General features: G+C 37.2%; 1 protein-coding gene and 1 long non-coding RNA gene across 3 annotated transcripts in view; one reads left to right on the forward strand and one right to left on the reverse strand.

Annotated features, from left to right (window-relative positions):
• Positions 1–21,400, reverse strand: part of LOC311439379 — a 54,050-nt gene that overhangs the window by 30,028 nt on the left and 2,622 nt on the right. Inside the window, exon 2 of the long non-coding RNA XR_014694694.1 lies at positions 6,880–6,999. This is a non-coding gene — a long non-coding RNA (uncharacterized lncRNA). The remainder of the gene's footprint in view (positions 1–6,879; positions 7,000–21,400) is intronic.
• MYPN (myopalladin) overlaps positions 1–21,400 on the forward strand; it is a 57,860-nt gene that overhangs the window by 14,033 nt on the left and 22,427 nt on the right. For both annotated transcript variants that reach the window (XM_084524977.1, XM_084524978.1), the window contains exons 3-12: positions 6,845–7,020; positions 8,633–8,684; positions 9,769–9,916; positions 11,424–11,495; positions 11,705–11,846; positions 12,828–12,851; positions 14,920–15,036; positions 15,777–16,143; positions 18,223–18,810; positions 21,101–21,248. In XM_084524977.1, coding sequence (XP_084381103.1) covers positions 6,845–7,020; positions 8,633–8,684; positions 9,769–9,916; positions 11,424–11,495; positions 11,705–11,846; positions 12,828–12,851; positions 14,920–15,036; positions 15,777–16,143; positions 18,223–18,810; positions 21,101–21,248 — 1,834 coding nt within the window. The remainder of the gene's footprint in view (positions 1–6,844; positions 7,021–8,632; positions 8,685–9,768; positions 9,917–11,423; positions 11,496–11,704; positions 11,847–12,827; positions 12,852–14,919; positions 15,037–15,776; positions 16,144–18,222; positions 18,811–21,100; positions 21,249–21,400) is intronic.

Raw genomic sequence — 21,400 nt, forward strand, 5'->3', positions numbered from 1 at the left:
CCTAAGGCCAATGTAAGCCCAGAAAGGTAGAAAGAAGTCCCATAGAAATTCAGTCCCAAGCAGTCAAACTCAAGAGAAAGATCAGGGTTGGCTTGCAGTTTCACAATTCAAACTAACAAATAAAAGATAAATCACAAGAGTGCCAGTGTAAACTCTCCCCTTGAGTTTGTGTGCATGTGTGTGTACGTACATGCTGTCAGCTGGGAGAAAGCTGGGAATGTTAGCTGCCTGAAGAGTTTCCTGATCATTGCTTGGTATCAAGATTGTTGTCCTGTTCATCCAAGATTCTTTTAACTCCACCAATGTGTATGAGTTTTTACACCCTAAGAAAGGGTGTAAAAAATTTATTTGCATGAATGATACATATTTATGTGCTTCCAGTGATCTGGCCTTTATAGTCTTTGCTACAGGAAGAGGGAACCAGAAAATGTAACATGTTCCAGGGTATGTGCTCCATTAACTATGGGAACTCTGAGAACACAGGCTTTCTTGGTAAAAATAGTGCTCATCTTTGATCTGCAGTGTAGAGTTTCCAGAATACTGAAGAAAGCATCTTGTTAGCCATAGTAGTGGAACTGTATCCAGGACTGGGCTTACAGTTGGCAACTCCCCTTCCTTTAGGGTAACAGTTTCCTGAGGTTTATGGTGAGTTAATTCAGCATCTATGGAACTGTGAGAGAAAAATTCTAACAGCTAAGCAAGACAGATACAAAAATCAGTAGCCCTAGGAAAGGAATCATTAGCAAGGTAACAAGCAGCAAAAGAAAGCTTAATGCTGGCTGGCTTTGAGACATGATTTCTTCTTCCCTCAACCTATGTGAATGCCCACAAATAAACAAGCATCCCTCAGACACTTGTGTGCTAATTCACGCTTGCTTGTGTCCTGTGACTTACCCTGGACTTCCTAATCACAGAAATGAATCCCAAGTTACTTGTAATGCTTGTGATACATACACTTACAATGTAGTAGTGGTACTGTGGGAACCTAGAGCATTGTGAAACAAGAACAAGATCCAACAAGCTCTGTAACATCATTTCTCGGTCACCACAATGAGCAATCAGGTGGTTAAACTGATGTAATGTGGATTATAAGGAAGGATGTTAGAGACAGGAGACTTAGAAAGAAACTGATCATGGGAATGGAGTGGTCTGGAAAATATGATGAACAGTCAGATACCATGTTTGAAAGCAAGACAGTACAAAACAAAATGGATGCTGTAAAAATGGTGTAAATGACTTTCATGATGGATCAGGGTCAAATATCATTGGCGATGATAAAGCAGTATAATTTACAGACTTGGTGAGTGTACCTGGTCTATATGAGAGCTCATTGAGGTACAGATAATTTGATGGAGGAACAAGAGAAGAAAATGAGAACTGATTAAAGTATCAGTACATGGAAAGCTAAAACCTGCCCGGACGAATACAGATAGACCTGTCCAACTGCTTTTAAGATAACTCAGCTTTAATGTAATAAGCTCACATGTTAGAGGAAGGTGGTTCAGCCTATCGATCTGTAAAGAAGTTTGAGTGAAATGTTACCCTTTTTCAGTATCATCAGTTGAATGCAGTGACACAGAAGAGACGAACAAAGATTGGTACTGTAGTACAAGGGCCTGTAGCTAGCTCAAACATTAGCTTGCAATCAAAGAGCACTACTACAATGATCAATACATTACTTTATTCTGACTATAATGCAGGTAAGATATAAGCATTTAAGAGATGTGTGTCATATATCTGCAAAGCGTTAAAGGTTTTGTTGACCTCTTTCCCATGCTTCCTTCTAAAGCTCTGTTTCTGTGTGAGTAATGATAGGTATGATACTCACTCATCTCTGTGAGGAGAGCACTTCTTATTCCCTCAAGTTTGGAGGTGTCTGCATTTTTCCAAACTGCTTGGCACATCACCCCTAGGTTAATTTTACTTATGAATCACATTGCGTAGCATACACAGCCGTCCTGGAAGTGTCATGAGGATTTAGTGTTCTAAAAACAGGCTCTATGTCATAAGGTTTCCATGAATGCATTCTTTAACATACACATACAAAGCCTAAAAAGTGCACTTTAGTGCTGCTTTGTTTAAGAAGACTAGATCTGCAACTAATCACAGATTTTTGGACTCTTAAGTCACATAAGATTGATTAAACTTTTTTTCTTTTTTTTTCTCCTGGCTGCCAAATGAAAACATTTATCTGTTTTAGTGCTCAAAGCCTAGAGAGCCAAACTTCTCTTAACATGCAACTCCAATCAAGTCATTGAATTAATACCTCGGATGCATTTGGCACAGTGGATGACGCTGCTTGTGCTTAATGTGAACCTGCCTTGTATGATGAAGCTATCATTACAATTCATGGCAGGAATGAAATGTCAGTGACAGAGAGTATTGCTACTGCAACCATGCCACGTATCTCAATGTCAGAACTCCCCTTGTAACTGACATTTCATTGGTACCACGTACAACATTTTGATGGTAAGAGTAAAATAAAATGTTAACAAGCAAGGAGTAATATGGCAATACCACAGATTTACCCAAAGCTTAATTCTACAAGAGAGAGTTTTTTCACCTGTAAGCATTGCAAAGAAATAGAATATATTTAGCACACTCTTTTCTTGGCTTAACATCAAAATAATTTAACAAAAATAGTGTTGAAAGAACACTGTGTAGAGAACTAAACCCAGGTTTAAAACAGAAGTTTATTCCTGAAATTTTAAGTCATTTATATTGCAAATTTTGGACTAGTCAAAGGTAAAAATAGCTGCAAAAAGAAAAAGCAATTCAATCCTGTTTCATCGTCTGTTTAAGTCTATTAAAGGAATATACTACTCATATACTACTGAAATAACTGGAAGAAATAGTTTACATGATGTGTGTAATTTTGCTTATAGGAATTTAGAATTAGCCTCACAAAGGGATGCAGTACAGACATCTCGACACGAACGCAACAGGCTGGTTGGAAAGGCTGATCAGTAGGAACAGAGTTCTTATATCTTATTGATAATTATATCACAACATTTTGTGTAATGGGTCTTGCTTTATTTGTCACCTGACTGAGGAACATTTGAGTCGACACAAAATATAACGTTATTGTAGTACATAAGTCATTGTAATGTTCTGAAAGATACTGCTGAAAATGAGATCAAATTTGAGAAGAAGGGTATTCTCTTTGATAGTTTTTCATATGTGCTTAACATGCTAAAACAAGACTACATTATAAGGAAGAAGCATGAGGTAAGTATATAAAAAGACATGAGTAAGTGACATGACTCAGCTCCCAGAGTATACAGTTGCCTACATGAATTACCCTCCTAAAAGACAACTTGTACATTCAAATACCCATATGTGCTTGCAGTCACACAACTGTGATGAATCACACAACTGTTTTCCCTCCTGAAAACGTGAACATTGCCAATTAGCGCCTATTGCAAATCTTGAAAACGATGGAAGAAGAAACGGTGTTTTATGTAGAATTAATATATAGATCCCTTAGGATCACAGGAATCCTATATAATTTCCTGTTCTTAAACCTAAAAATGGCACTAATCAATTTCAAAGGATCTTTTCAATCAACCCTGCAGTGCACATTAGTATATTTCCCTTGGAACTACTAAAAAACATCACTGAACAGAAAAGCAAAGAAAACATGCACTTCTGGGGAGCCAGTCAAAAAGCAAGCTGTACCTAACCATTAGTGGGGAAAATACCAGTCATTATGGGCAAAGTCTAAAATAAATGTAGCTGTTTCTTCTGTTTGAAGAGGTTTGCATTAGAGAATCTGAAAGTTCTTGACTGGACTATGAGGAAATGTGAATATAATGGTTCAGCCTGAATAAAGTAGTTTGGAAGATCATTATTTTTTAAAGGAAATGTACTTTGAATAGAAGTGGAAAACAACTCTTTCAGAATAAATACATGTATATCTGAGCAATTGATAGGATTATGTAATAACACAAATAAAAAGCAGGATTTGCAAATAAAATGTTAGCAAAGACCATACAATCTAATCTACTAGAAAATAATGGTAATGGTACTGTGATAGAGAAATCGTTTAAAAGACAGGTAGTTTATAAACAATTGTTTTAAGACCAGTGATTCTGCCTTTTGAAAACTATTACAAACTTTCTTTACATCTTCAGACGGGTGTAATAAAAAGGTGTGAAAAAAAATATCTGGCAAATGGTTAAACATTCTGGGGAAATATATTAATATTATATATATATACGTATATACTCGCTCTGTTCCTATACTCTTCCATAAATGTCTGGTTTTGGCCACTGTCAAAGCATGCTGGGCTAGGTGGACTTTAGTCTGAGCCAGAACAAACACCCAGTAAGTTCTTATTTATCTTGCTACATGTGCTATCTCACCTGGCATCCTAGGATATGTGCTGTTGTCATTGCTCCCTATTACTACAAAAGGTGCTGTACACTGTATGGGTTTGGTGTTTACACTGTATTGTGAAGTTCTCCATAGAGAACAATGCCAATTTCTCTTTGGTAAAACCCTACAAGAGGGATGTGGATGTATTTTACTGCTGCAAATCTGTACTTCAGCTATGAAATGTCACAAAAGAGAACTGGGGCATTTTACATTCATTTGGCATTCTATATTAACATCGTATTTACTACATGCCTGTCTACTTCAGTTGGAAATGTTAATTTCATTAAAATTGTTTTGTGAGACTTGTTTTCAATTACATTACAATGGAGACTTGTAGAAGAGGATAGCAAGGAGACAGACAGAAACCAAGACAGAAACCAATTCTACATCTCTAGCTACAAAGGGTTATCTTTCTAAAAGGGGAAATTGTGTTAAGCACTATGATTCATTTTACTGTGCAGGAGCTTCCCTCCATATTAGGCTGACCTGTATGGTTTCCAGGCTGTACACTCAAGTCAGTTGATTGTACAGCCAAAGATTACACTAACGTGCAACTTGAGGTAGACTGGGGAATACCCTGCCTACTTTAAGAAAGCCATGTTGGATGGCCAGGATTGATGGTGCACAAATAGTTCACAGTTCACTTCTTAGCTATGTAAAGAGCATTTAAGTTGCAGTTCTGTACTCCTTTATACCTCATTGTCCTTCTGAGAGTCCTTTTTGAATTTTACATAATTCTTCTATTAAATTCTGGTTTTCCATGGTATGGGCTATTTTATTATATTGCCTTTTTTTTTCTTTTTTTTTTTTTTTTTGTTTTCCCCCAGGTGTATTCATTTGGGGTTTTTCTTCATGCTTGATTTGCATCATAAACTACTGTAAAAAGTTATGCTTCTGAAAGGTTAATGTAATTGAATGGTTAAACAAATTTACTCATTAATGTTCTTCTAAATGATGTAAGATGGAAATATATCAAAGTATCTTATAGTATGAGCTAAGAAATAAGAATTACTACAATTTAATAATCAAAAGCATATCCTTAGCCTTTCCTCAATTAATTCTACTTGCTGTAACATACAACGGTAAGTACATTTCCCATTGCTTTGATAGCATTTGTATGCACCCAGAAGCTAACAGATACTTTTACCAGGTTACCATATCCAGATGGATGAAACAACTATTCATTTTTTAAAATCAATTAAATAAAAAAATGTTACCAGCATGATAGCCCCCATATACATATGCACAAAATGCATTAATCAACCATACTCGGGTAAGAAAGCAACAACGAACAGCAAACACAGTTTTTTTGTTCAAGTTTTGTATCCATTTATATATAAGAGAAAAATTACAGTGAAGAAGGCAGCACTGCAGTTTGGCTTTTTAAATTTAGCTAGTTACCTAAAAATATAAGTATTTCTAAGTACTAACCCAAACTGGATTCCTATACATAGTACTACACCTTCTCTATAAAACCTACACTCTCCAATTAAATTTGAGTCTGGTACTGCAAACCCACCTGCTTTTTTCTTTCTGTTCTGTATTTTCCATATGAACAAGCAATAGCAGTCAGGACTGCTCTCCCCCCTACTAATAAATATGTTGAGCTGATGGTTGCTGTCATTAACACATCCTAAGGAGCTGTCTGTTCATGTGCTGCTTTTACTTTTGTTTAGAGTCCTGTATTTTCTGCTAACACGGCCCTTCTGACCACTGAGAGAACTAAGAGTGCTTAGGAGCATCTTAGATGACAGTGTGAAGCCTCTAAAGGGCCCGAAACATTCTTGAATATGTAGCTGGGTTTGAAAGAGAAACAGCAATACCACGCAGAAAAAAATTCAAGGTCCAGCTTTCTCACTAGCCATTGCTCTGTAAGGAAGTGCCTCTACATTGTAATAGATCACTTCTCTTTCCTTATGATACGTTTATCCACTCTTGTTAAAAGAAGATTTTCTCAAATATATGACAAAACAAAGATTAACATCACAGTGTATTTTAATCACCTTCTGAATCAACATGAGCTTTGGAATCACAAGTTTGATGGAAATTTGTTTATTTAGTTTTTGTTTGTTTGTTTTTGCTACGCTTTAAGCCACAACACAGATCTGAATGTACCTCAAGAGAAATTCAGTGCTAGACCAATAGTGTTTCAAACTCATAGCTCCCTTTTCGTCCACTCTACTATTGAAATCTGTGTAGCAAGAAATGTATGTGCTAGTTGCTTATATAAACTAGTCAATAAGTTTTAAATACTGCAAAGAAAGGAATTCTATTATTTGCCATACTTGAATACTGTGAAAACCATAAATATTTTTATTCATATGATCGATGATTCAACTTGCCTGCAATATTCTGTTGGAACCTTCAGGCTAAAAACCACCCATTTTATCATCAGAAAGATTTCCAACATTGTCATTCTAGTTGTCAAGTTGCTTGCACTGACAAACCATATTTTTTTACCTTGCAGGTGGTACTGTGAAGGGAAGGAGCTTGAAAACTCACCAGACATTCAAATTATCCAGACAGGTGATCGACACTCGTTGGTTATTGTTGAAGCTTTTGAGGAGGATACAGGCCGTTACTCGTGCTTTGCTTCAAACATCTATGGAACAGACTCCACCTCTGCGGAGATTTACATAGAAGGTAATGTTAGAATTGTTGCAGAAATTGGTGGGTGAAACTAGCAACACAGGATTAAGATGCAATTATATATTGTGTATGTTACCTACTTACTAGATTTGTCACAAAAAACATGTAGCAGGAAGTCAACTGTTTCAGTCACTACTAACAATTTTATTATTTCTCTGTAAAATACCTTCACAGAAGTGACTGCTTTTTATGTATCATTTTAATGTGTTGCTTCCCATAGATTTTATCTATCTGATTGCAAGATCAAAGTTGAAAAATACTGAAATTCTGATGCCACCTATATTTTTTGCCTGTGGTTACTCTATATAAATAAAAGAAACTTCAACTTTGTGTCTAATTCTTATTAGACCCTTTTCCCTAGAGTCTTTAGTATAGATGGAATGTCTTGTCAGAGCTGGTCTTTTTCCACCAGAGAAATTTAAAAGTAGCTTGATCTTAACCAATTATTGGGACTTCATAACTGAAATGAATAGGTACATATCAGCAATTTGATCTTTTACTTGCAGAATAGATGCTGTAAATAAAACAAAATACATACCTGCAGATTTCAGTCTATCTTCTTTCTCCTTATGTTATCTAGTATATCCTACTTGGCTTAAGAGAAGTTTATATATCATATTTTTTAACACTGTTTTTGGTAAGGTTTTAGATTGCATTCATCATTGTGTTAACAGGATTATAAATTTAATATAAACACAGAATCTTTTTTACTCCTTTTGTCTTTTTTAATTTCTCAGGCAGGGAAATAGCACACTATGCGTAACATCACTGACAACAGTGTGACCATTCATAAATTAAAGCACCTACCGCACTTCATACAAGGGTACTTCTGCTCTACTGTTATACTTCTTTCACATCTCTAATCTGACAGTGAAAGGACGAATCCTTTTTTAGTATCAGCACTGCACCTGGCATTAATGGGAGATGTCTGTGCTTGGCAGGGCTTTACAAGTTCTTGAGACTGGGGCCAAGGCCTGCTTTTACCTAACTCAGACGATGTTGGATGGAAGCCATGGCTTGTGGAGATGCTCACTGGCAGAAACTGCAGAGAAAATGCAAATTCCAAAAGCAGTGAAGGCTGAATCAGAAGTGTAAAATGTCTCAGGAAGACAGCTGTTAGTAAACCGAGCTGATGCCTTCTCCAAACTGTGTTACGAGGCACTAGTTTATGAATAATAGCTATGATTCCAGGTGTCTCTCTCCTTTTATCCCCCCTTTTTAAAAATGTTATTATCAGGTATCTGAGAAAAGAAGCTCTTATCTGATCCACAACAGCAATTAAATATTAAATCATACTAGTGGCATTTTAAAGAGAACCCGAGGAGTGCTCAGGTATGCATTCACTCATGGATGCTGTTTTCCTCATTTCATTTGCACATCATCCTAAATCTGCCTTATGTCAAGAGCAGTTCTGTGTCTTACACAGTCTGTAATGAACAGGAGGGTTCACTTCCATTGCAATGTGATCTTTTGTTTTGTCAATATCCTTATACAGCATCCTTCCAATGCTCTAGAGGAAATCTTAATAAAGATGATAAATATGATTCTTAGATAAAATTCTCCTAAAACCACTTCACTTTTTTTTTTTCTTTTTGGATTTTCATAGGAGTCTCTTCTTCTGACTCTGAAGGTGAAACCATCAAAGACGAAATGGATCAGTAAGTTTAAAATGTTTTATCTTCCTTTTTTCTTATAGCTAAAGAAGCCGCAAGTGTAGACATTTCAATTTATATATAATGGAATTTATTAATTCCATTAATATTTTGCAGCTTGCAAAATGTTGGCTTTTGTTTGGGGTTTGTTTGGATTTTTGGGTTGTTGGTGTTTTGTTTGTTTTACAAATAATATGGAACAACAAACTTTAGCTTATGCACTGAAACTATTATTAAATATAAACATACGAAGAAATATTCTACATTAAAATACTAAATAAATCTACTAAAACATGCTATTTGACTACATACAAGTTAAATGGTCAATTAAGTGTCTGACTTGGAAAAACTGTAGTAAAATTTATCTCAAGAAAATCCAGTATGTCATAAAGTCTTTGACAGAAGACAGCTATACACAGATTATTCAGACTTCAGACATGAAAATTAATACATAGGAACTGGAGTAAACTGAATTGATGGGCATAAGTCACTGTTTTGTTTGAGCTCCTTTGCATGCATTAATTCAATCCCAAATGCAACCAGTGCTTTATAAAGTGTAAATTTGAATTAGATAGATAGACTTATGCACACTTTCCCCATTTCTCCCCATTATGCAGTTTTTTCTCCATTATTTATTAGTGAGGGTTATATTCATGACAAATTTCATTTTCTTTTAAGACACGAATACCATTTTTTTTATACAATACCGTGGACCATTGTATTTTTACTATCCTGTGAGCTCCAATCTGCACACAAACACAAGGAACAGTACAAGAGAAACTAACATTGTCCTCTCATGCTGCTCACAGCTGATAGCAACACCTTTCAAGCCACAACAGGGTTAACCCAGGCCATTTTATTGCATTTGGTATAATTGAACTAGATAAGAGAGCTTACAGTGGCAAGATATGCAGGCTGATTCTTACAAATCAAAGTTTACTTGGTAGTACATATCAGGTTAAACTAATTAGAATCCAATCCCAGAAGTGAGGCTAGGTTTGGCACGTAGCTGTGACAGACGTAACTAAAGGACACACTTATAGCTCTAGCTTCCAGTTAAGAGAACTTCTTTTTGGTTAATATTTCACAGCAATGCAAAGCCAGCTGACACCTCCCTGAAGGCAGCATCTCCTGCTACTAGAGCTGCAACCAAGCACCAAGAAACCTCCAATGCACCCTCAGCTGTGGTTCAGCCTGTGTCTGTACCTGTCCAGCCTGTGTCTACGCCAGTTACTCAGGTAGTGGGGATGATATGTTATATTTCAAGAATGAAAAGAAAGCATTTAAAATGGGTTCTTCTACAGCTTTTGACTCAGAATCCCAACATTTTCTAGTTTTTACATTGCTGTTGTACTTCAGCTCTGAACCTTACAGCCACACAGTAATTGCATACGCAGAAGAGATGTCCTGCCTGCCAGCTAACCTTTAGCACCTGGCAGAGGGAAGGGAAGCTTTCATCCCCGGGTTACAGGCATCTCTGCGGCAATGAGCAGAAGGAGCAGCTGCCGCTAGCTTGGCCAGTGGTGGGAGCCTGTGCGCTCCAGCAGGTCAGACGCTGCATGCCATGAAGGGCACTTGGATGCGTAAGTCAACTCACTGGCGTCTTACATTGCAGACTGACTCGCTCACTTCCATAGTGGCAGCCTATACCTTTCTCCTCGCCCTCTCCTACAGAACCTGCTTCAGATAATTTTCTTTTAATGAGAGTTACTTCCAGCTAAATCATTTCACGGCTCTGTTTACTTTATATGTAGTTATGTTTATTTACCATGCTATCCTTTTAGTATCCATACTAAAGGATTGCTAATTAATGTTAGCGTGCATTTATAGATCTGTTTGTTGCAAAGTATCAGAATAATCATAACTGTGAATTCTTTCTTATTAGGAAAGAATAGCAACATTTACATAAAAATAAAGCTAAAAAGTTGAATTCCCTTTACACTGCCTTTACAATGTTTAACACTAGGGTGGTAACCAGTAAACAGATACTGAATAGATGAAGTAATGCAGGTTTACTTTTGACTGCGAAGAGAAAAGAACTAAGCCTTTGTAATACTTTTTGACAGAGGTTGCCTAAGTCAAATCTGACAGCTATCTCAGAAGCTTATTACCACTTTCAAGCTTCTTGACTTCTCAGACAACATCTATAGAATTTGTCTATGTTCTCCTGAGATACCAGATCCCTAGTTCTGATGTTCTGGGGCAACTTCTATTTTGGCTAAAGAGAAAAACTCTATTAACCAAGCTATATAAGGAAGTTTTCCAGTAATCAGCAATGGAGCAACGTTTATTCACTGCACTTAATATTTTGCTCTAGACTTCACCAACCAAAATCTCTTTTGTGTCATTCCATGAGCATAAAGCACGTTTTACACTCACTCAGATGATCATGCAATGATTTGCCTTGCAATCTGACACAAAGCCAGGTATCCATGTCTGTTCAGAACCTATACTTTCTTTGCGTCTAGTATACAGCACCCAAATGATTCTTTAGTCTATAGTTCTGTAATAGCAATGCTTTTTAAGCCCAGTATATTTTTCACTCTTCAGTCCCAGATATTATTTAATCTAGAGTAAAATTTTTACAGGAAGCTCTCTCCATTTAACAGCCAAGAATGGGGGTGCCTGAGCCTTTCAATTTTCAAAGTATTTAATTAGCATGTAAGGGATGTACCATGTTTCTCCTGCATGTGAAAAAACAGCCTATATTCACTTAAACACCATGTGATGTTTTGCAACCCACAGGCTCAAAGCCCCACTAACTATTTGCAAGGATTGGATGGAAGACCTATAGTTGCTGCTCCTGTATTTACAAAGGTAACTTGTTTCATGACGTATTTCATAAGAAAAGAGGCCAATTAATTGTTTGGAGAGATAATTAAAACTTTCTAGCTATGAAAGGGAAAAAAATGCCTTTCTTAAGGCATTCAAGGACTCGAATGACTGTATGAAATCTTTCTGAAATCAATATTACTTCCAGATCAATAAAACATTTACTGATTGTGTTTATACATTTTCTCTATTAGATGTTACAGGACATCTCAGCTTCTGAGGGGCAGCTTGTAGTATTTGAATGTCGGGTGAAAGGAGCTCCGTCCCCAAAGGTTGAATGGTACAGAGAAGGAACATTGATAGAAGATTCTCCAGATTTTCGGATATTACAGAAAAGTAAGTTTCTTGTGTGGAAATGTTGCAAATATAAAATATAGGCAAGCAACAAAACTGCTAATATAGCAGTTTTAAGTATATAACACTTTAAGTTTCTTATTAGAATGGTAAGAACTATATAAGCCTTATTTACAGCAATAAATCTGGATCACAGAAGCCAAAACGGGAGATGAATTGAACAGCATACTCAGAGGTAGTATGTGTCTGAGATTCCCCAGACTGTTGTATTGTTTTGCCTTCTGCTTTGATCCCATTGTCACTGCAATGTCCTTTTCTTAGTCTTACTTCTGCTGATTGTTTTTCTTTCTGCACCATTTATGTAGAGTTCCATCGCCTGTAAAGTGCCCCATCTTTTCCTTAAGTGACTGTGCTTATGGTTATAGTAGTGCTTATGGACAGTGATGGCTTACCTCTCCACAAAAGTAACTGGATTTATACATGTTACATTATAGCATGACTCTTGCACGCTCACATATACATGTGTGTGCACATGATACATGATGGGTTGAAAACATACTTTTACTTCCCTTTTCTAATGCAGTTGAAATGTCTGTGGCTTTCATGCCACTGGACAGCTAAAACTGCTAAAACTCAACAGAAATTCCTTAAATATCACACTAAATCAAACGTGAATGAAAGATATTTTTTATCATAACTTGATTTCATGTGTGGAATAGTTTCAGAAATTGTCTTAAATACACACTGAAGTAATATTAAGATTGCAGAAAACTCCTTGAATAATTTATTTCCTATTTGTAAGTGGTCAAAGGTGTCCATAATGTTCAGTGGATTTGACATACCATTGAGCACAGTGCTTGGCTGTCTCCACTACCCTTTAAACAGAAAACTGCATCAAAGGGAATATCCTATCATATAGAGAAGATTAAGCTTTATAGTAAGTGTTCAAGAAAAAAAAAAAAAAAAAAAAAAAAGCAAAAGTAAACATATTCCATCTGCTAATTCTGCTTTTCTTTCCTTTAGAACCACGATCTATGGCTGAACCAGGTGAGGATCATCAAAAAGTTCATCTTTTTTTTTTTTTTTTTGTTTATACAAATACGGTGGTTTAACCTCAAAATATATCAACTATTTAAACTCCACAGTTTAATTAAGGCAATTTTTAATTTCCCCATGTTCTATAGTTATAAGTGAGAGGCATTTCTAGAATGGTCGAATGTTCCATAAACACGTAACTTAAATGAATTTTATCACTTCAAGAAAATAATGTTTCCATTCTGCTTTGTCCCAGTTCTAACTCAGGATCTGTCAACTTTTTACAAAGCTGAAGATTAACAAAATTAACATATGAGGGTTCCCTATATCTGAAGATCAGAAGTACACCAGATGATGCAGGACTGAACTATTTTTATCTAGTTCACCAGTTAGGGAACATTGCATCAGATGTTTAGCCATGTCAGCCATTCCCTTTGCTCCCTACCAGTGTAATATGAGAGTATCACATCAGGTGTTCCACCCCTGATATCAGCAAATCCTATAAAAGTGGCTGGATTTGTTAATTTCAAGTCAGAGGAGAATGCAGGCTACTCTGATTGATTGGAGCAAAGGAACCTCATCGATTTTGATTACTTCTCCATGAGACCATCACCCTCTCCGTTATGCTCTTCGCTATCAAAAAATAAAGCAGCCCCTCTTTAGACAGAAAATAACCAAAGGAGTATCAATTCTTATGAAATATAGACTTCTGTAACTTTTGTCCTTTTCATATTAAAAGCGTTTTACCCCAAAAAGTATCTTGAAAGAGATTCTTCCAAAATCTATAGGATTTCCCCCCTCTCTGCAATGTCTTTCTCTTAGACTTAGGAATGAATAAGCGGAGCTTCTACCAGAACCCACCGATGCCATTCCTTTAGTGTCCAGTGGCATCACTGCTGAGTAATGTGAAGCAGTTTTCAGAGGGTAATCAGTCGGGTGCAGTTGTCACTGCCTCATCACCTGCTGCTCATTCAGAAGGAATCTGGATTTCCACGCATGCAGTGGTTGGCAAATCCAAGTACTATAAACTAGATACTCTAATGCCTTAAACTAGTTCTATAATCCTACTACTATAATAAACTATGATTCTCCTATGGTTGTTAGCAAATAATCTCTGTTGCTGCTAGATTCTCCACAGTGATGACATGAAACAATTGCATTTAAATGTTGTATGGTCTTCTATAAGAGCTATCATGAAATATTAATCCAGTGATTTTTTTTAAGAAAGTTTCTTGCAAAATGGTAGCAAAACAGTCACTGGCTATTAACTGAAGAAACGCTATCAGCCTGTGTTTCAGTACCCTTTAGATGTTACCCACCCTCCCCATTCCATATACCTGACCAAAAAAAGTTGTAAAATCCTACCACCACGGTTATTATCAGCTGGTACTGCTGCCTGGACATCAGACACAGACTGGGGATGAATGTCATAACCCCAGACTGACTTTTCAAGACAGAATTTCATTTCTGTTGCTACAGTTTTGCACTAACATTTTTTCATGCCAACATGAGTCTTCTTTGCAAAGAGAAAAGGCAAATTCCTATAAGCACAATTAGCATGATCCCATCTATCTGGTGATCTGTAGTAGTATTTTTGAAAAATGCTGGCCTAAAAGTATGTATTTTGCACTTCTTCACCTTACAGTGTCTCTACTTGAATTATTCCCAGTTAATTATAACTAACCTTTCAATCTGCAAAGAGATAAATATATATATATTAGTGACTTGTGTGTACAGAGTGCATTTTAGTTCTCCAGATTCAATATTAAGCTCTTCATAAAGAAAGTCTGTACTTCATGTGATTGGGAGGACATTCTCTAATGTTTTCCAAACACTGCTGCCACCTGTTCTTCACTTTTGTTGGGCATGCTGGAGCACAGAGGGTACCAGTTGCTGCACACAATGCTGATAACAGCTGCTGCACACAAAGGCTGCGAAAATTGATAATACAGATGAAAATAAAATCAAACGGAGCAAGATGGAAAACCTTAAGGAAACGTCCCCTAGTGTAGTCGAGGCTTTGTGTGTTTGTTCAATGTGTGCTCATTTCAAGTAATAATACTGCTCTGATGCTTTGCAGAGGAAATCTGTACTCTGGTTATTGCTGAAGTATTTTCAGAAGACTCTGGCAGTTTCACCTGTACTGCAAGCAATAAATATGGCACAGTATCTAGTATAGCTCGTCTAACTGTCAAAGGTAAGAGACTGTTTGAGTCCTTTGCTGGCTAGTAAATACAAGCAGGGAAGGCTGATGTGCTGTGTGCTCCAGGCTGCTTATCAAACTTACAGATTGCTATGTCTTTTCAAAGTGTCTTTCCCCAGTTAGAAACATGAAGCAGCAAGCAACGTTAGGGAATGAATCCCACACAGCCCTTCCTAAAACAAGACTCTTGCTGACTTCAAGAATTGGGCAATAGCCATTTGTGGAACCTCCATGGACTGCCTACTTTGCTCTTTAATAAACCTTTAGTGCAGAACCCAAAATAGGAACCCCCAAAACAGATTCTTTCATACTGCCTACGTGATTTATGCTGCCAAGGCACTAAGGAGGCAGGTGAGTGAAGAACCTGTATGTAAAAGCATAGCACGCTGGGGACTCCAATTCAGCTCAAGTCCTGGCAGTGCTCTGAACAACTAAAAAGCATGAGAACCCTCTGAAAAGAAAGTTTGTATTGCAAAGATGCTGGTGGAATTCATGGCTGTAGACCACTACTGGATCTTTCAAACCAGGGCTGTGGCTGTTCCTCCCATCTTTCCCTTTTTACAATATTATTTTGTTAAGGGAGTTTGTTGGTAAACAAATGAGGTGAAATCACTCATTCCAACAGCTGGCCAGGACATTAGAGAAGGTTTTTCCAAATGTATCTTTTCTGATTTCATTTCACTATAATTTATGGTATTTATGTATCATCAAAACTTTGGTATTTGTTATTTCAGCATCTGAAGACAGTAGTAACGCTGCTGCCCTTCACACAATGAGCTCAATCAACTTAGTTGCTGCTGAACATCAGTCTCCCCCACATGTTCCTTCCCAACGTGTCAATCAACCCCCCAAACCTAAACTTGAAGGTGTTCTTGTGAACCACAACGAACCCAGATCGAGTTCCAAGATAGGTCTCCGTGTGCACTTCAAGCTGCCTGAAGACGACAAAGAAAGTGACTCACCACCAGAGGATGGACTCGGCACCACAAACCAAAGCAGACCCAACTACTTCCAGGACAGGATAAACGGACAGCCAGTGAAAGTACCAGAGCCAACATCACCATCCAAGGAACCCCCTCCAGTATTGGCTAAACCAAAGCTGTAAGTAAAAGGTATTCTAAGTCTCAGGAGCATGAATGCTATTATTTTGTATCTGCTTTATCACATGTCTGTTCATAGACCAGGACACTGTAGAGACAAAAACATAAACATGGAACAAAAAGACAGTATCACACGGTGCTGGCCTAATTAACCAACTAAGCCTTAGAAAGCACTTTCTAAAGAGACAGAGATATTTTTCTGTATATGTCTCTTGAGAAAAGTGTGCTCCAAAGGAAAATATTTTCCCTTTTAAATTTTATTTAATTCCACGTCTTCTACTGCAAATAACAGATGAATAACATTGCTTTTGTGCAGGCAAAATAAAACCAGGTTCTTCCAATATATCTCATTCAATTCTCATTATGCAGTTTTGCCAAAAGCAGACGTACTCGTCTTGCACACAGTATGGGCCAACAACTGTAGTCCCAAAGGCCATGCCTCATGATTTTATATCTCACAAACATAATTCCTCCTAAAACAGAAAAAATACTTGCAAGTGTTTGATAATGTGAAACCACATAAACTAAAGAGCACCTGCATGATTAGTGCACTGTGAGTCCAAGGGGGAAGTTTAAGGAGTAGTGTAATTTTCTGTCATAATGATTTCTGGAATGCACATTGCAGTTTATTAAGAAATATCTTTTCAGTATTTTTGGAACCTCTAAAATCTAGTTTAACAAAAAGCACACACAGAGTCCTTCATTTCACTTCTTAAATAGGCAGCAGCTTTAACTAACGGTTCAGGAAGGACTTTTATAAAATAATTCACTGATATCCTTAAGCGGGGATGTAATTTCATAGGATAAACATTACAAGCGAGAAAACAGAACTTGCATACCATGCAGGAGAGGAAGAACTTGGAGCAGTGTTACTTTTATTTATTTATTTTTGAAGCCCAGACACACAGCCCTATTGACTTTTACAGCTATATTTAAGGGATGAGTAGAAGCAGACTTTAAGCTGCCCACAGCTCGCATCACTGCTTGCATAAACCGGGATTTCTCTCCAAAAATCTAAAAAATGTTACACAGGAGTACATTATTGTGCAGATGCATATGAAGGAGATAAAATCAGGATTGCACAACTTCTAGTTCTTTAACTCTGTAATTTTCAAAAGCTTGAAATTGCTAACTTAATCTACCTTTAATGGGATTTTTGTTTAGTAAATTATAGAAAGAGTAATTCCTTTAAATAAATTCACTTAACTTCTTGTATTTGGTTTACCAGTACCATTGTGTTTCCACTTCTACATTTTTAATTTTTTGATGATATTTATTTAATGCTGGGCAAATTATTACATGATAATTTTCCAAATCCTGTATGTTGTTTCTGTTTTTGTAAGGAGAAAAGCTAGCCTGTATTTCCATATATGCAATAACAAAATAGATCACTTGACAATATAAAATAGTTTTTCTTGACTGCAAAGTAAAAAAGCTCTGAAGACACATACAATAGAGAGCATCTAAGAAATAACAATTTCATGAGGTGCAAATACTCTCTGAAAGACGCACTATTACCTGTCACCAAATGTCAGTGCCACCTAAACTACATTGGTGGTGTCTCTTTTGGTGGATTATTGCCAAGTTCTATCAGCCAGAATGCTGGTTTCAGAGCTCACTTTAACAGAAGGTGAATAACTGCACTCTGGCTTGCAAATTCTCATTTCGACAAACCCAGTCCTACTCTTTATTACACAAGTAGAGATGTACTAAGGTGACACAGAGCAGAACTTGACGATGTTATCCCTTAAATATTTTCAAGTAAAATTTTTATTTATCTTTTATGCGTTAAAATGCAAGAATCATCTTCAATCAAATAATTTTCAGTCCAAAAGCTTTTATCATGACTCTTCCAAGGAAGGGCAGAGGAAGGAAAAGCTTATTTTTGTAGCCAACTAATATTATGCTCTTCTCATAAGGTTAGAGAATATGTCATTTAGCAGCTTTCCCTACCTCTCACTCTATCACAGGCCATAGGTCTTTTCTCTCGCCATTCACATATGGAAACATAATCAGCCAGCATATTCAGGGCTTTAACCAGGCTCATGACCAATCTTGTTTATCTTTGTTTTGTGTGCAGTGATCAGACCCAGTTAAAACAGCTCCATAACCAAGTCTTGCTTGAGCAACAGCTTGTGCATCAGACATCTACAAGAGAGCTGTCATTCAACACAGCTTTATTGAATTCTGCTACTTCATTCAATCAACAATCCACCTCAACCACGTACAAACAAAGCAAAGCCTCTGCTTCACAAGCATTCAACTATACCCGACCTAAGCAGTTCCTGTCGTCACAGACCCCACCGCCTACCATTTCCTCTTCTAGCTCCTCGGTGACAATATACAGCAGTGTCTCTCAAGGAACTCAAAGAACAAATAACAAGGAAAATGTCACGGCAAATCCTCCACCTACACCATCAAGGCCATCAGCAGCATTTACCAGCAAAAGTGATCAGTCTCTACCAAGCCCAAAAGAATCCACAGTGCCTCCGTTAACACTGTCTACATCCAGTGTAAAACAATTTCAGCCACAGAGTGTGACTCCTACTCCTGTCTCCCCAACTGGCCGAATTCCAAATCCAGTAGCTTTCCTTAGCGCTGTTCTTCCTTCACTTCCTTCTGCACCATCAACCAATGCTATGGGGCTGCCCAAAAGTACACCAGTCACGTAAGTAGCACGAACTGTATGTGCAGAAGCAGGGACGTGAAATACTTGTAAAGGAAACTAAGATGTATTTTTGTTCAAGTGTTCAGTGGAGATTTTCCTAGAATGCAAATCATTCATATAATAGAAAAGTGAGTCACTCATATTCTGGTCACTTTATCTTTATATTCATATAAGAAAGGAAGAGAAAACTACTTCTATAAGGAAAAAAAAAAAAAAAAGTAAAGGTTACAGTTATGCATTTTATTTATCTTCTCTCTTAAGGGTAAGATAAACTCAGGATAGAGAAATGGGAGTTTCCAAACAGACACAGACAAGAATATGAGGGTTCAGTCAGAGATTCACAGAACTGTTCTCGTGGGAGAAAAGAGATTTCACCATGAGCTCGCAGGATAAGCCATCTGCCTATATGAGCTATAAAGGACCATTTGCCTAAAAGCCCTTTTGCCTATATGAGCTATAAAAACCTTCTTACCTATCACACCTCATAATATGTTATTTCTTAATTTCTTAGGCCAAATAATTTGAAGAAATAAATTGTGGAAAGGTATTTTTCTGATTGCAATACTTTCTGTATTTAAAGTCTCCTAGAAAATCTCAGGCGAGTTAATGGCTTGCACAGAAATCTTTTAATTCACAGCCAGAATGATTTCTGTGGCAAAATGGCTACCACCACACAAGCAAATCAGGACGATGATGTACGAGAAAGGTTGTGGCCTTATGAGTTCCCTTTTCACTAGAAGACTTGAAATTAATATCCCTTTTGCAGACACTGAAACCTGCGTTAGCATGGTAGTCTGGTAACCTGTGTTAGCATGTGTTCATCAGTAAGAAATTGCACCAGTAGATTGATAAAACTCTTTATCTGCAGCACTCCAAATTCTGCACAAAGTAAGGAATATTTCCCCCTTTTACCGATGCTACACTTCAAAGTAGTGATAGCCATCAGTAAGTTCCAAGCTCCTATTTACCTTGCTGATAGTACATCCACCGACCTGTAATTGTAACAGAGAAAGTGTCCCTGCATACAGAGCATTCACCACTCTGGCAGGGAATTCTTGCCTTTGATCCATTATTGCACCTCTGCTCCCAGACTTCCTGATTGCCCAGCACAGGCAGGTAATTACAGCTACCCTGTGGCACATGCCTGGGGTACTTCAAGGCCCTAGCATCGTGAGCAGGCCTTATAAAATAAAGTTAGCAGGTTCACAGTGAAGGTTTTAACTATACCCAACTCAAGCCTTCATCCTGCTTCCATAAAGTTGCACCAGAAAGCACAAATCAAATGCAACTGCACATCCACTACCCTTCCTCCCATTCAGAGCTGGTGCACAAATGCTCAAGCCCAGTTAATTTGTACTAATAACTTTTAATGTTTGCAAGGTGCTTCACTTTTTCTAACTGTCATACCAAATAAACCATTATGAAGGCATTATCAAATAAATCCTTACACTATGCCTACCAGCTGGGGCAGTTAGATACTGTCTTTTACATTTCACCATTCCCCTGTGAGCTGAGTTCTCACATAACCAGAGCGTATCGTGCGGAGACTCGGAGCTGAAAGGTCACTGTGCCTGCAGGGCACTCCACAAGGCAGGTATCTTGCACAGCAACGGTCAGTTATGCCTTTTACCTAGACCCCTGTTATTAGGATCCCAACTACTGGGAAGCTACTGGAACACTGCACTCTCTCTAATATTGTGTAGCTGTTGTGTTTCAGCAATGCATTTGTGCAGTCCCCTGATATTATTTAAAAACTGTTCTCAAACCCTGATAAATAAAACACACTAAATCTATAAATAAAGAGAGATGTTGATGTTAGGTGTTATAAAAGGGTGAGAAAAATGAAGGATTATAGGAAGAATAAGTAATCACTGAAGTTGTAAGATAAAGATCAGTAAGAAATCGCATTAACTTTCTAAATTATTGCCTGATACAATAAAATGCACTAATTGTACACCTACAGTAATACCTCTGCACATCTCTTCAGCATCCATTGCAACATCATTATTCTAGGATAAGTATAAATGGAACTTAGAATTTTATTCAGTATTATAGTGCTTATTCTCTTTAAGACGTGCATCTTTAATGCCTGATGGCATTAATAGGAATGGGATGAATCATAAAAATAGTACCAAAAAAAACAAATCCTATATTGTGCTTTGGCTTCTATGTAAATAAATAATAAGTTCTTCCAGACAACTGAAGCTTAACATATTATATCACAGGTGACTGTATATATAAATATCTGTACTGGTTGCTGCATGTTAGTGTGAGAATTTTCTTTTAATAGCTCAACCCAGGGATTAACAAAGAAAAATCTGAAGCCTCTGCCATTAGCAACAGATGATTCTATTCGGGAAAATAAAGCTGCACTTGTGAAGGACCTGGAAAGAAAACTACATTTCAGAGAGGATATTAATCAACAAAGTAGTCAGCAGGTAAGAAAAACAAGTGTCATTAAAATAAATTTCACTTGTGAACAAGGCATGTATTATGACTTGTGGCACAAAAGGTGTTTGCATGGTTGAGCAGCTACACTACTCTGCAGAGTAAGCGTTTTGCTAAGTACTGCTTTGGAATAGCAAACTGG

This window comes from Aythya ferina, assembly GCF_964211825.1.
Source record: "Aythya ferina genome assembly, chromosome: 7".
Taxonomy (NCBI): Eukaryota; Metazoa; Chordata; class Aves; order Anseriformes; family Anatidae; genus Aythya; species Aythya ferina.